This window comes from Babylonia areolata, chromosome 6, assembly GCF_041734735.1.
Source record: "Babylonia areolata isolate BAREFJ2019XMU chromosome 6, ASM4173473v1, whole genome shotgun sequence".
Lineage (NCBI taxonomy): Eukaryota > Metazoa > Mollusca > Gastropoda > Neogastropoda > Buccinidae > Babylonia > Babylonia areolata.
In genome coordinates this window covers 10,233,562-10,248,440 of record NC_134881.1, presented here as the reverse complement: position 1 = coordinate 10,248,440, position 14,879 = coordinate 10,233,562, and the positions used below count along the sequence as shown (strand labels likewise).

The 14,879-nt window shown below is 40.8% G+C and overlaps 2 protein-coding genes across 7 annotated transcripts in view; one reads left to right on the top strand and one right to left on the bottom strand.

The window, feature by feature from the left end:
- LOC143282721 (E3 ubiquitin-protein ligase XIAP-like) overlaps window positions 1–4,049 on the bottom strand; it is a 30,171-nt gene extending 26,122 nt beyond the window's left edge. For 2 of the 5 annotated variants that reach the window (XM_076588443.1, XM_076588447.1), the window contains exon 1: window positions 3,906–4,033. The gene's annotated coding sequence lies outside the window, so the exon portion shown is untranslated. Of the gene's footprint in view, window positions 1–3,905 lie in introns of all 5 variants that reach the window. The other 3 variants (XM_076588446.1, XM_076588445.1, XM_076588444.1) reach the window with 3 other exon arrangements.
- LOC143282722 (BTB/POZ domain-containing protein KCTD20-like) overlaps window positions 1–14,879 on the top strand; it is a 32,921-nt gene that overhangs the window by 14,765 nt on the left and 3,277 nt on the right. The window contains exons 1-8 of one of the 2 annotated variants that reach the window (XM_076588448.1): window positions 5,335–5,405; window positions 8,511–8,719; window positions 8,980–9,456; window positions 9,683–9,785; window positions 10,808–10,928; window positions 12,760–12,857; window positions 13,923–14,022; window positions 14,620–14,730. In XM_076588448.1, the coding sequence (XP_076444563.1) occupies window positions 8,592–8,719; window positions 8,980–9,456; window positions 9,683–9,785; window positions 10,808–10,928; window positions 12,760–12,857; window positions 13,923–14,022; window positions 14,620–14,730 (1,138 nt within the window). In that variant the 5' untranslated portion in view covers window positions 5,335–5,405; window positions 8,511–8,591. Of the gene's footprint in view, window positions 1–5,334; window positions 5,406–8,510; window positions 8,720–8,979; window positions 9,457–9,682; window positions 9,786–10,807; window positions 10,929–12,759; window positions 12,858–13,922; window positions 14,023–14,619; window positions 14,731–14,879 lie in introns of those variants that run through there. The other variant, XM_076588449.1, reaches the window with a different exon arrangement.

Genomic DNA, 14,879 nt, shown 5'->3' with positions numbered 1-14,879 from the left:
AAAATTCCTCAGCATGGTCATCCAACTACATGAGGAACAGCGTGGACAGGTCAGACACAGCAACGACCTTTCGGAGCCCTTCCCAATTGGAAATGGAGTGAAACAAGGTTGTGTCCTCGCGCCGACCCTCTTCACGATCTTCTTCAGCATGATGCTCCAACAGGCCACTGAAGATCTTGGCGACGACGACGGTATCTTCATCAGATACCGCACTGATGGCAGCCTATTCAACCTGAGGCGGCTACAGGCCCACACCAAGACACTGGAGCAACTCATCAGAGAGCTTCTGTTTGCCGACGATGCTGCCCTCGTCGCCCATACAGAAGCGGCCCTGCAGCGTATAACGTCCTGCTTCGCAGAGGCTGCGCAGCTCTTCGGCCTAGAAGTCAGTCTGAAAAAGACGGAAGTTCTCCACCAGCCTGCCCCACGGGAAGAATTCCACGCTCCTCACATCAACATCGGTGAGACAGAGCTGAAGTCGGTCCACCAGTTCAGCTACCTAGGCTGCACCATCTCGTCTGACGCCAAGATCGACAAGGAGATCGACAACAGACTTGCAAAGGCAAACAGCGCATTCGGCAGGCTGTACAAGAGAGTGTGGAACAACAAACACCTGAAGAAAGACACAAAGATCAGCGTGTACAGAGCTGTTGTACTGCCCACCCTGTTGTATGGCTCCGAAACCTGGGTCACCTACCGGCACCACATACGACTGCTTGATCGCTTTCACCAGCGCTGCCTTCGCACCATCCTCAGCATCCACTGGAGTGACTACATCACAAATGTCGAGGTCCTGGAGCAGGCAAAGACTATCAGCATCGAGGCAGTGCTGCTAAAGACCCAGCTACGTTGGGCAGAGCACGTGTCCAGGATGGAGGACCACCGCCTGCCCAAGATCGCGCTGTATGGCGAACTGTCCACTGGCCACCGTGACAGAGGAGCACCCAAGAAGAGATACAAAGACTCCTTGAAGAAAGCTCTCGGTGCCTGTCATATTGACCATCGCCAGTGGTCCGCAGTAGCCGCTGATCGAGAGACCTGGCGACGCACCATCCACCAAGCTGTCTCCTCCTTCGAAAACAACCGCAGGGCCAGCCTTGAGGACAAACGCAGAAGGAGGAAGAACCACGACGCTGCAGCCGCGAACCCAGACCAGACTTTCCCTTGCAACCGCTGCGGCCGACTCTGCTTTTCCCGCATTGGCCTTGTCAGCCATGAGCGTGCCTGCATCAGACGTGGACAACGCCCTTCCTAGATCTTCGTCAGCGAAGCCAGGCCATGATTGTAGCATTTGATACAATTTATCATACACTTCTCACTGAAAGACTCAGACATTCCTTTGGTTTCTATGTTCTTGCTAATAAGCATTATTATTATTATCGTTATTACTATGATTATCATTACTTATAGTCTAGCATTGCTCTAAGATCACCAGTAAATAGATTATTGATCACTGGGCAGCAAAAACGCCAAAGTTATTTTGCTATGGGTGCATATGTCTGTGTCACTTTCGAGCTCACAACCCCGGCCGCCCGAATATTTTGACCACAAGCTCGACGATCAACTGACCACAGTCAGGCGACGAAATAAAGTAACATCCGGCTTGATAGTGCCATGGCACAACGACCGTGACGACTGAATAATCCCCCGTGTCGATACTCCCCCGTGTCAATCCTCCCCCGTGTCGATACTCCCCCGTGTCAATCCTCCCCCGTGTCGGTACTCCCCCGTGTCGATACTCCCCCGGTCGCGCGCGCGCGCGCGCGGGTTTGTGTGTGTATGTGTGTGTGTGTGTGGTTGTTGCTGCTGCTGTTGTCTTCTTCTTTTTCAGTTTAGCGTCTTTTAACCATAAGTGTTATTTGATAAAGATAGCCGGGGGAAAAGACGGATACTGGTGAGGGAAAAGTAACTGTTCACGCAGTGAGTAAGTGTGTGTGTGTGTGTGTGTGTGTGTGTGTGTGTGTGTTGGATAACTTATAAGTGGTGAAATTTTGTGTAAAAAATGAGATTACAATACAACATCCTTAGAACGAAATACTAATGATAACAGTAAGCGAACTCATTGACTAATCAACAATTAAAGATTTGAATCGGTATGATTAAGCACTGATAAGCAATATCATGTAACTTGATGTGATTTGCAACATATAAACAGGGGGGAAAGGTATTAATTAATTTGTTTGATTTATTTAAGGCATATGATTTTGGGGGGTGGGGTTATGCGTAATTGCAAGGCCGGATTGTTCATGTTTTCGATTTTATTTATTGATTGCTTTCACACACACACACACACACACACACACACACACACACACACACACACACACACACACACACACACAGACTGACAGAGGGGAGAGAGAGAATAAGAGAGAGAAAAAAACTGACGGGCAGAGAGAGGGAGAGACAGAGAGAGAGTGGCAGAGAGGGGGAGAGACAGAGAAACAGAAAATGATAGATGGAGAGTGAGAGAGGGGGGGGGGGAGAGAATGAGAGAGACACCGAGAGAGAGAGAGAGAGACAGGCAGAGAGATAAAAACTGATAGAGAGAGAGACAGTGAGAGAGACAGACAGAGAGAGAGAGCCTGCGGCAGAGAGGGAGAGAGAGACAGAGAGAGAGAGAGAGAGCCGAGAGAAACTGACAGAGAGAGAGAGAGATACAGAGAGAGAGAGCGGCAGAGAGTGGGAGAGAGAGAGAAACTGACACAGAGAGAGACACAGAGAGAGAGAGAAACTGACAGAAAGAGAGACAGTGAGAGAGAAAGAGAGCAGCAGAGAGGGAGCCGGGGAGAGAGAGACAGAGACACAGAGAAACTGACAGAGAGAGAGAGAGAGAGACAGTGAGAGAGAGAGCGGCAGAGAGGGAGGGAGGGAGAGAGAGAGAAATTGAAAGAGGGAAGAGAGAGAATGAAAGCCTGAGACAGAGAGAGCAGAGAGAGAGAAAGAGACAGAGAGAGAGAAACTGACACAGAGAGAGAGAAACTGACACACACACACACACACACACACAGAGAGAGAGAGAGAGAGAGAGAGAGAGAGAGAGAGGGAAAGACAGGGAGATAACGATAACGATTTTTTATTCAGATAAAGGCCAAAGCCCCTTACTGAAGGGGGTGACATGAAAGAAAGATAAATAAGATTTTACATGACACACTATGCATCTTCAACACAAACCAACCAAAAAATATCTAACACAGATGTTCAACAACATTCACGTCGTAACTATTCTCAATCTCTTCAATGCCTCATATATGACTGAGAGAGACAGGGAGAGAAACTGAGAGAGAGAGAGAGAGAGACAGAGAGAGCGGCAGAGAGGGGAGAGAGAGAGAGAAACTGACAGAGAGAGACTGAGAGAGAGAGAGAGATCGAGACCGTGAGAGAAACTGACAGAGATAGAGAGAGAGATCGAGACAGTGAGAGAAACAGAGAGAGAGAGAGAGAGAGCGGCAGAGAGGGAGAGAGAGAGAAAGAGACAGAGAGAAAAAAACTGACAGACAGTGAGAGAGAGAGAGAGGGAGAGAGAGAGAGAGAGACTGACCTGAATCTGAGACACACACACACACCGCCGAGACACACACACACACACACACACACACACACACACACACAAGAGAGAGAGAGAGAGAGAGAGAGAGAGAGAGAGAGAGAGAGAGAGAGAGAGAGAGAGAGAGAGAGAGAGACCGTTTCCACGCAGGTACACTGAGTCGTGATGAAAAAGTCTCTGAACAGCAGCGAGCCCACACAACAGCGGGCCCAACACTGACGTAAGACCCTGAACAAACAGACTGAAACCATACCAGGAAGCATTGCAACGTCGGCACGAAGCCCGTACATACAGGCATATACTGGTAAATAACATTTAAAAAGACACAAAAAAACCCAACATACAACCATGTGCCTACCTCCAATCAACGTGCTGAAGTTTTCACCACCAGCAGTTCTTAGTTAACAAAGCTGAAGCTCGAAAATTAAACTTACAGTATGTCAGTGTCTTGAACAACTTGAAGGCCGCACTAGATCAAGAACGCAGAACGCAGCTGGCAAACGGCCAACTGATAAACAGTGTAAATTACACGGACAGTGCCTGTCGTGTGTGTGTGTGTGTGTGTGTGTGTGTGTGTGTGTGTGTGTGTGTGTGTGGTGGTGCCGTTAACCTCGAACATCGAACATCGCCGTTATCCTCGGACAAAACAACAACAACAACAACAACAACAAAACAACAAAAAACAAACAAAAAAACCCCAACAAAACAACAACAACGTTGAACTGCACGAATCGTATCAGTTTCTGCCGTGACTAATGAGGAATCAATATAGAACTGATCGGCGCGTCTTTTTCAAGTTGTTATCAAAGGTAATACAAACGCGACGAAACAGAGCGAAATATATATAATCAGTTAAAAAAAAAAAAAAAAAAAAAAAAAAAAAAACCTCATGTAGTCCAGACTTCGGAAAGAAAATGAGCATTGCCCAGCTGGCACCGCCGCCTTCCCCCAGCTGGTTCCGCGTCATTCGACGGGAAATTAATTGATTTAATTACTTATTTATTTATCATTTATGTATCTTATTTTACTTTATTTCATCTGCTTGTATTTTCCCTCAGAGCCCGAATTAATCCAAACTTTCCTGCCTGAGTGTAGAACGCCTAAATCTACTTTACACTGATCTTCTCTTAACTGAATAGAGCAGTTCGAGGATAACGGCACCACATTCGTGCCTTCAGTTCATGTCGGTTCAATTCTGAGGCCAAGCGTGTAGTAAAACACGCAATACGTTACTTTGACAGATTTTTTGTTTAAAACAGTAAATATTATCTTTAATATGTCTGTTTTTCAGATCTCGTTCGGACTCGGAGGCCACTGAAGTGTTCAATTTCATTTAATGTCTATCCACATTAACTTAAGTGATATTAGACATGAAAAAAAAAGAAAGAAAAAAAAGAAAAGAAAAAAAGGGGTGGTGGGGGTGGGGGTGAAGGGATGAAAACAATGCTATTCACAACATTAACTTAGCAACAATCTGACGAAGAGAATAACTGTCCAACTCTGAAACATATAGGCGTAAAAAAATAATAATAAAGAAAAAAAAAAAGTATGTGTGTGTGTGTGTGTGTGTGTGTGCGCGCGCGCGTGCGTGCGTTCATTTTATGCATAAAAAGGCTGTTGAAAATATCTTACTGTAATGCATTGTATTTTATTTCTATTGCCACAAATCTTGAAGACATATGTGTGCAATAAAAATCGACAAATACGTGATTTGTCTTTTCCGGTTGTGCATGCAACAAGTGACGTTGCTGCTGTATGTATAGCCCTATCGTTTGACAAAACTTTCCCACAATGCCTTCGAGTGAATGAATGAAAGAAGATGCTAGCGAATCACAGACAACCATAACAAGGAAACTTGGTGAGTGTCTGTGCTTAAAAATGCTTACAAGTCTGTTTTCGTTTATCGTCGATACAACTGTAAGATAATCGTCTCTCTGTGCCATATTATATTGATAGCTTCAGATATAATATTGTTTGATGTTTTAATTTTTCATGTTGACTGATGCAGACACGCATTACTAGTGTGAGTCAGTTGTCTGGAAGAACAGTGGATGTTAGGATGATAAAACCACTTCGGCTCAAAGCATTGTTTTGACAGCCATCAGTTTGAATACGATCAGCAGTTTTTCAGTATTATTTGAACCGAAAATGAAACTGTTGACCAGAACTACTACATCAAACAAAAAACGTTTGCATATCTGATGCACATGATGCAGTCCAACTGTCCTAGGCCAGCGGTCAGCATGGAACTAAAGCAAGAATGGAATAGTGAAAGCAGTGAGGGTCAGGCGTGAGGTTCAGCTATAATCAGGCCCCTGATATTTACCGATGAAACAGTTGCCTTCAGTGTATTCACTACTCACCAGGAACATCTCAACAGTTGGATATTTTCATAACCTTCAATTTCAAGTTGTTCAAACTCAAAATGAAGGAATTGCAAAAGAAGTGTGGTATACAAATTACAACTTTGCTTTCCACTTCCATTCAGAGAAATGTAATGTGTGATGGAAAGATGGGTTCTTAGTGTCAGAAAAGGGGTATTTCAGGGAAACACACACAAAACAATCACAGAATCAGACAAGCAGAATCCTGGAACAAGTTCCCCATGATGTTTAGCCTGATAAATTGATTTATGATTCATACTGGCACTCATCCAGATTGTGATCACCAGGTTATAATATTAACCCATCATTGCCAGTAAGATGTCGGCTGACATGCTGCCCAAAGTGTTGCCATAGTGCCTTTATAAGACATCCACTGACATCTTGTATCTAATTCAATTTTTTTTTATTGATTGTAGTATGGTACAATGTACATAAACAGACTATCATTTGCAAACAGCTTAGAATGTACCTGAATGCAGTGAATACTGAGGCAAGGTGTTGCAGTTACATGGCGGTGCCAGAAGAATGACGGACTGGGCATTAGAAAAGTAGGTTTCCTTTGTACAGATCACTTGTCAGGTCCTTAAATGCCAGACTGAGCATTAGAAAAGTAGGTTTCCTATGTACAGATCAGTTGCCAGGTCCTTTTCCTTTGGTTTTTTGTTTGTTTGTTTTGTTTTTTACTACTGTCACCATGTGTGGTTGTTGGATCATGATGATGGTATACATTCAAACCACAAGAGGCATTTGTTGACTTAACATGTTTAATGAACTAAACAAGAATTGGCATTCAGACACGTTGCATAGCATGGGCTGAGGAGGGAAGAGAGGGCAAATAACAGTGGCCATGCCTAGCACTAGCGTCTGTGTGTGGGTGAGTGTGTGTGTGGATGCTGTTGTGCATGTGTGTTTTGCTGTGGTGAGGGGGGAAGTGTGCAGCATGCTGACCACAGCATGGCGAGTATGCTACAAATGGCTAGTTTAATGTGTCTGGATTATAAATATCCTATTCAAACCCATGCATATAAAGGCCAAAAAGACTTTGGACACTTTATCAAGTGAAAACAATGTTCCCAGTCAGTGGATTTACACTTGGCTGTGCCAATGATTATGTATGAGTATAAAGATGAGAGATAGATCTGTCTTGTCTTATGATTTATTTGAAGTATTGAACTCGTAGGTGATGACAATAACAGTGATGAAACTGACATCAACATTCAACACTTTCTTCAGTCCATCTATCCAGTCAGACAAAAAATTTTAGCAAGTGACCTTGACTGACAGTGAAGACGTGTTACTACTTTCATGTAATTTGAGAATAGGGAGTGGAGAGACAGTTGTGGTGTAAGACAGTAGGTTGAAGGCCAGACAGAGGGTGTGTAAGGGGGCATGGCCCTGACATCAGTGAACTGTCATTCCATCATGGTCACTTGCCAGGAATGACAATAGTCAATAATCTGTGATTTTAATGAAATTCATGGTTGACAGATGATAAATTGGAATCATGCTTTTTTGTTTTGTTATATATATATATTTTTCACACTTCAGTTGACTGATATCTTTATAGAGGAGACATACCAGATGTACATAGGTACTTTATCAGATCAATTACAGCCAGAAGGAAGGGAGTATCATCAGAGTACTTTCTTCTCTAAAGGGTGATGCTCACTTTCTTAGAATATGATTGACTTTTCATCTTGACCAAATCCACACTTTGTTGTTGCTGGTACAGTTATTCACTTACATTACTATAAGAGTCTTGATTGTTATTATAAACTTATAAGCCATCTTATTTTATTTTGCAGTTGTAATCAGTGAGCATGCTATTTCCAGCTGTATTTTGTTTTCTCGTTGAGTGTCATCCTGTGGAGGTAGAAATTGACTTTTTTAATATCTTGAAATGCCTGAATAGTACATTAAAAATCATTATAGTACAGTTAAAATCATTGGTAAAAAGAAAAAAAGAAGTCCAGCATTTAGAATCCACATTAATTTTCCTTCATAGAAACGTTAACTTTTGTTCTGTGTCTCCTGTAGGTTTTGTGCTAGATTTAAAAAAGCAACAACAACAAAACAAAAACAAACTAAAAAAACCCAAAACAAAAACAAACAAACAAAAAAACAACAAACTCGGAACCTTCAGAATTCCCTACCAAGAGGAGAGCACTTCAAAAAAAATATTTTATACAAAATTGGCTGGTACTGATTTGAAGTAATGACTAAAGTGGGCATTGATCCAAAAGAAACAAAATTTGTGTAATGCACTTTTGCAGTACTTAATCAGTTAATCAGCTGATTAGAAACTGAAAAAAACAAAGAATAATACCGTGAAAAGGATTGCCTATAATATTGCTAAAATAAACCCAAAGGATTATTAACACCTCATGTAAATCATGCAGTCAGCCAGTAACGGATTTGTGTTTTACTAAAGTTTAACATTAAAGAAAGATAATTTGTGTGTTTGGCAGCATGTTAGGAGAAAGAAAGATGATGTGTTTTTTCTTCAAATTCAGTACGTAAGAAAATTGTAATTCAATGAATGAATGACTCAATGTGTGTGTATGTTTGTGTGTTTTCAGATCAAACCATTTCTTCACTTACACATATCTCTTTGATGTAGTGGCCTGGCACAAGCTTTCTGCTTGTGGCTGGCCTGTGGCATGGCCTATAGGCGGCATCAGCGTCTACGGGATCGGCAGCGAAAGTACGATCACTACAGCAGTGATACAGAGGATTACTCTGAGGCGGAAGACCATCATTCCAGGAAGACGTGCATTAAAAGAACCAGGTGAAAATTCATTTCACATTGATCTCGAAGAAAAAAAAAAAGAAAAAAGTGGTTTATTTGTGACCATTATTTAGTTTAGACTAAAGTAATGACTAACACAACAGTACTTACCATAGTTTGATTTTGATATTTTAAGATAAATCATATCATTTTGTGTGTGATTTTCTTGGCTAATCTATAATATTTATTGATTATAATTTCTTAAATATTTAGATAACAGATGAAGTAACTTCAGAACTTGTCTGTCATTCATTGAACAGTTCCATTGGCCCTCCCCGCTCCAAACCGTGTCTGGTGAACCGTACCCACTCCCTCAGCCTGGACAACACAAGCAGTAACGAAGATTTCGGTCCAGACATCTCGCTTGATCCCCAGGAGCTGCACAGAGAGAGCGAGCCATCTGCGTCAGAAGCCTGCGCCATCGCCAAGGCTGCGGCTGCCACCTCCACGTTTCGGGACATCGACTACCATTCCAGAAGCCGTTCTCTCAACCCCAATGGTAATCGCCCTTCCAATCTGGACCTCGAGCCCGCCAGGATGTTTCGCCTGAACAGCCCCATGGCGCACGCAGCATGCAGGGGGGACCACTGCAAGGTGATGGAGTGGACAGAGCCTATCGTGTGCTCTAGTCCCCGCCTACCCCCGTCCTCAGGAAAGCTCACTCTGGTGGTAGACGACACAAGGTTTCTGGTTGATGTGGAGCTGTTCAAGGCCCATCCAGAGACAATGTTAGGAAGGTGAGTTTGTTGCCTTAAAAAAAAAAAAAAAAAATTTGAAAGAGATGTGGGTGTTGTTTTTTGGTGTGTTTTTTCTTTGTGTCTTTGTGTTTTTGAAGAATATACTTTGGCCATATATATATATATATATATATACGTATATATATATAAGAAAAAACATTTTGTTGAATCTTTAGCCAGTTTAGGTCACCATAACTTGGCATGAGACCTTGATTTAATATTTCAGGATGTTCACCTCCTCGTTAGACTACAATTTCACACGACCAAATGAGAGAGGGGAGTATGAAGTAGCTGAAGGAATCTCTGCCACCATCTTCAGGGCCATTCTGGTGAGTGACTTTGGGACAAAAATTTAGCAGTAAAACTGGCACTGTTTTTGAAAATGTTGCAATAAGTACTACTAGTACTCAACAGATAATCAGTCTTGAAACTCAGTGATTGCTTTTTTTTTTGCTTTTTTTTTATGAACTGGACAACATCCAGATTGATACTAAAAAGGAAAGGTAATCTGTTCTGGAGTCATTTGTAACCTAATTTGTTTTGTGTAAGAAAAAAGTAGGTGTAACAAATTTATTAGAAAACTAATTTATAACCGTAATCCATTTTGAAGCTGTTGGAAAGCTAATTGTTTTATTTAGCAAGTAGATTGGTTATGGTATGTAATTGGTACATATTATGATATTTACAGTGATATATATCCAATCAATGAAACATTTAATTTTGTGTCTTTGTTTTGTATGTATGAGTTTTGGTGGATCACTGTTGAGGCGAGCAACACTATAGGCAGTGTATAACTGATAAAGCTGAATTATAAACAGTAATAATCAAAAATCATAAAAGACAACAAAATGCAATGCATAGACACTCAAATCTTTCAGTGTCAAAACCTTTAAAAAATATATTAAAAAAGGAAAAAAAAAAAAAAAAAAAAAGAAGGAATTTCTGACACCAGCTTTGCAAGACTGTGATTAAGAAATGATTCAGAATTTATCAAGAGAAGTTTTATGAGAGACAGAACATTTGTTCACAGTTTAATATATTTAAAAAAAAAAAAAAAAGTGTCTTTAAAAATATATTTTAATTAACATACTTAACCGTGACCCAACTAGTGCAGACTCCGGCAGGGGTCTGACATTCCTGTCCTGTGCAAACTACTATCCGCCTATGCGGAGCAGACGAAACTACGGCCGATAACCTCCCGGAAGTAGGTAACCTCCCCTTTGTCCCGCTGGTTATCGCCCTCTTTTTCCGGCAGCCATCATGACTCCTGTACCTGTGCTCTTCATACGGCTAAGTTTTTTTCGTATTTTCTGTCTGTTTTGCAATTGTTGGCATTGTATATTTGTTGCAGGAGTACTACAAAGGAGGAAAGATCTATTGCCCACCATGCATGCCCGTACAGGAGTTGAGAGAAGCATGCGACTACCTGCTGATTCCTTTCAATGCAGACACTGTCAAATGCCAGAATCTGAGTAAGCCTGTGTTGATTCAGTATAGAGAGAGAGAGAGCTAAAGCGACAGTGCCAACTGAATTTTAACAACAAAACAAATGGCAGCTTGTTGAGGTGTGGGTAGAACAATAGGAATTAGGATGATGATTATCCTGTGCAGAAGACCGTCCATGGTTTGTGGGAGTTGCTTGTATGTATGAGTGGTAAATTGTTTGTCATATAAATGATTTTTATGTTGTTGAGTTTCACACAGATCTGAAGAATTTACTTCCGAAATGGCGAGAGGATGATACAGATGTAGGAGGCTCCCGGAGAGGGGGGCAATAATGTCGATTTGTATGCATGTCTGTGTGTGTACCTTTATATACATGTATACACACACACACGCAAACACACACACACACACACACACACACATATATATATATATATATATATATATATATATATTCATACACACATGATTTCCATCATTTTCGTGTTTCATTTTCAAACAGTGACCACAGCTGTTATTTGCAAATCTCTCTCTCTCCCTCTCTCTCTCTCTCTCCCTGTCTCTCTCTCTCTCTCTCTCTCCCTGTCTCTCTCTCTCTCTCTCTCTCTATATATATATATATATATATATGTGTGTGTGTGTGTGTTTTGTTTTTGATAGATAGATAAGACAGAATAGAACCGATACACCTGGATTAATCGAACAGTTCTGTGCAGTACCCCAGTGGCTCTTCATGGAGTTGAGGGGGAGGAATATGATACATTTTTTTAAAACTCTTGATTGCTGCCGCCAAACATATCTGTTAGCGAAAAAGAAGATGCCCTGACAGAGAAGGCCAGGCTAAGGCAATGACTCTTGAGGACCTTTTGTTTTATTTTAATCTTGATGATTCTCTGATAGGACAGTAACACTTCATAAGTTCATTTAGCTGTGTTAGCTGATACACAGTGTGTATGTATTTGCTGTGATTATTTTAGGAAATTAGCAGGGACTGACCATTTTATTGTTTCCTTTTTATTTTAGTGTTTATTTTTTGTAAGTTAGGAATCAAATGAGCAGCAGACAAGGCTAGTATGTAAAGGGAGGTAATTGAAACTTTCGCTGCAAAATGAACCAATTTCAGGGGCGTTGAAATGTTACAGAGCTTGTATAGAGTTGTGAGATATTTTTGTATGTTCAGACCACACAATCAGCCCGTGAAAAGAGAAACATGATATTGTTAACTTTGGATTGAAAAAAGTGATTGGACTGGTGATTGTTGGCTAATGAGTTTGATGTAATATTTTGGGATTATTCAGTGAATTATAAAAATAAAAATAAAAATAACTGAACTGAGACAGTGAGAAGTATTTCATATGATGTATTTGAACTACTCTTGGAAGCTGGAAGAAGGAGATTTAATTACAATTGGTGTTATGCTGTTCGATCTATTATTTCTGAGGATGTGAAGGAGTTTTCAGTTTTCTCTACTTTTGTCCTAAACATGATTACTTGTATGTGTATTAAAATTTGATTACATGGTCAGCGTTGGAAATCTTCAAGGCTGAAATGGAACTTGATTGTCCTCTGTTTTTTTTAGTTCTAATTATTGTTTGATAAATTTTTATTGAAACTGTTCATGTTCCCTTCTCGGTCTGAATCCATATCTCACCTTCTTCAGTATCACTACTGAATATCTATACATAACAGTTAGTCGTTTTTTGTTGTTGTTTTTTTACCTCCTCTTTTTTAATTTAAAATAATTGGATCAGGGAGGGAGATGGAGTGGGTTGGGGTGGAGTTTGTGTCCCATGCACAAGAAAAAAACATTATTTACAGATCTATGATCTCATCAGCTCGTTGATTTTTGGTTTTCAGGAGGGATGCTGCATGAGCTTTCCAATGACGGTGCCAAGCGACAGTTTGAGGAATACCTGGAGGAACTCATCTTGCCGCTCATGGTCAAGTGTGCAAATGTACGTCCCTCTGTCTTCATCGTCCATCTGTCCATCCAGTACCTTCCACTCCATACCCCTTCCCTTTGTTCCCCTTTTTTCCCTTCTTTTTTCCTGCAGTTCTTCACATAAATGATGTTCAGATGTTGCTGTTTTTTTTGGTTGGTTTGTTTTTAATTTTTTGTTTTGTTTTGTTTTTTAACAAAAAGATTGCAAATAATGCATAATAAGGAACAAGATGCTTACTGGGCAGACTCAGAGCTTTAAAACATTTTTCATAGTTTTATTTCTATTCTGTAGATTTTATTTCATTATGTGAAATCAGTAAAATCCACATATAGAGCATAGATTGCATTGTCTGATTCTGTCCTACAATTGGGTCACATGGAAATGTCACACTTGATCAGAACTTATATCATCATATAAGCACAAATTCCATTTTTTATCAGAAATTATAGTGTTAACCGTATGCGCTTATTCCATTTTGTGTCAGAAACTATAATGTTAACCATATGCACTAATTCTATTTTGTATCAGAAATTATAGTGTTAACTATATGCACGATTCCATTTTGTATCAGAGATAATATCCAGTGCTCTAATCCTTCGGCCACTTTACCCCTTAAAAAGAAATTATTTGAAAACTTTCTGTGTTGTGCTGTCTTGAAACACATGCACAGAAAGAAAGTGTTTTGTTTGTTTTGTTTTGTTTGTTTGGTCAGCATTTTAAAACATTTCTTTGTTTTCTTTTTTTTTTTTTAAGTGCGTTCTGCATTCTTAAGTGTTTTGCTTCACACTTCTACAAAATTTGAAAGATGTTTCATTTCTCCAGCTTTCAAGAGAAGAGGTCTCGGCCTTCTGTGTGTATATCTAGAATTAAATGAGAGTGTGTGATTTCGGACGTTGAAAATGGAACTATATCTCTACATGCTCCTCATGGCCTTTTTTTGGGGGGGTGGGGATGGGATGGGGGACCCCTATTTTCGTTGTGGTGACTGCTGTAACTGAGAGTGTGGTATTGTCATACTGAGTGGAGATGCTGCCTCAGGACTGGCACAGTGATCAACTCTGTTTTTGACGATTTCAGCGAGGCGACAGAGAGTGCCACATTGTGGTTCTGACTGACGACGATGTCTTGGAATGGGATGAGGAATATCCCCCGCAGATGGGCGAAGAGTACACAGAAAGTAAGTCCTCTGACATGCTTTTGTTTGTCCGATGCATGCGGCAAGAATACAGCTCTCTTACTTTACATGCCTTACCCTTTGCAGGTTTTACCCTTGCATGTAAATAACCAAACAGGCACAGTTATTATGTTCCTGTGTTTTTTGTTTAGCTCGCTAATGTCTACAATTTTCTGAAAGATCGTCAGGTGCAAATAACATGGAATGCCTGTCATGTTAGCAACAAGAAGAAAAACAAAAACAACTCCAGATCATTTCTGTGTTGAAAGATTTTGTTAACAATATAGGGGGAGGGTGTCTAGGGTATGACTTTCCCCCTGAAAACATTTACTTTTTTTTCTTTTGCACAGGCAGTATATATGCACATATTTATGGATGCACATATGCATGCATGGACACATGCTTAAACACACCCATATGCACACACACATGTGCACACACACACACACACACACACACACAAAGGTATTGCTTCTTTGATTGTTACATCACGCATGCCTCTTCTGCTTCTGTTGACAGAACTGGAACAAAACAAGGACAAAAAACAGATAGTTTTTTTAAATTTTTTTAACTGATTTATTTTTTTCAACTGATTTGCAGTTATCAGCAGTACCAGTCTGTACCGATTCTGTCGATACATCGAGAACAGGACTGTTGCGAAGCAAGTACTGAGGGAGAGAGGTCTGAAGAAAATCCGGCTTGGTATTGAAGGTAGGTGTGACTCTGTTCTCCGCACTTGTTTCTCTCCTTTACTCTTCCATGTCTGTCAGGAGGAATATAATTACAGTGGAGTGCTGGCCTAGAGGTACCGCGTCCGCCTAGGAAGCGAGATAATCAGAGCATGCTGGTTCGAATCACGG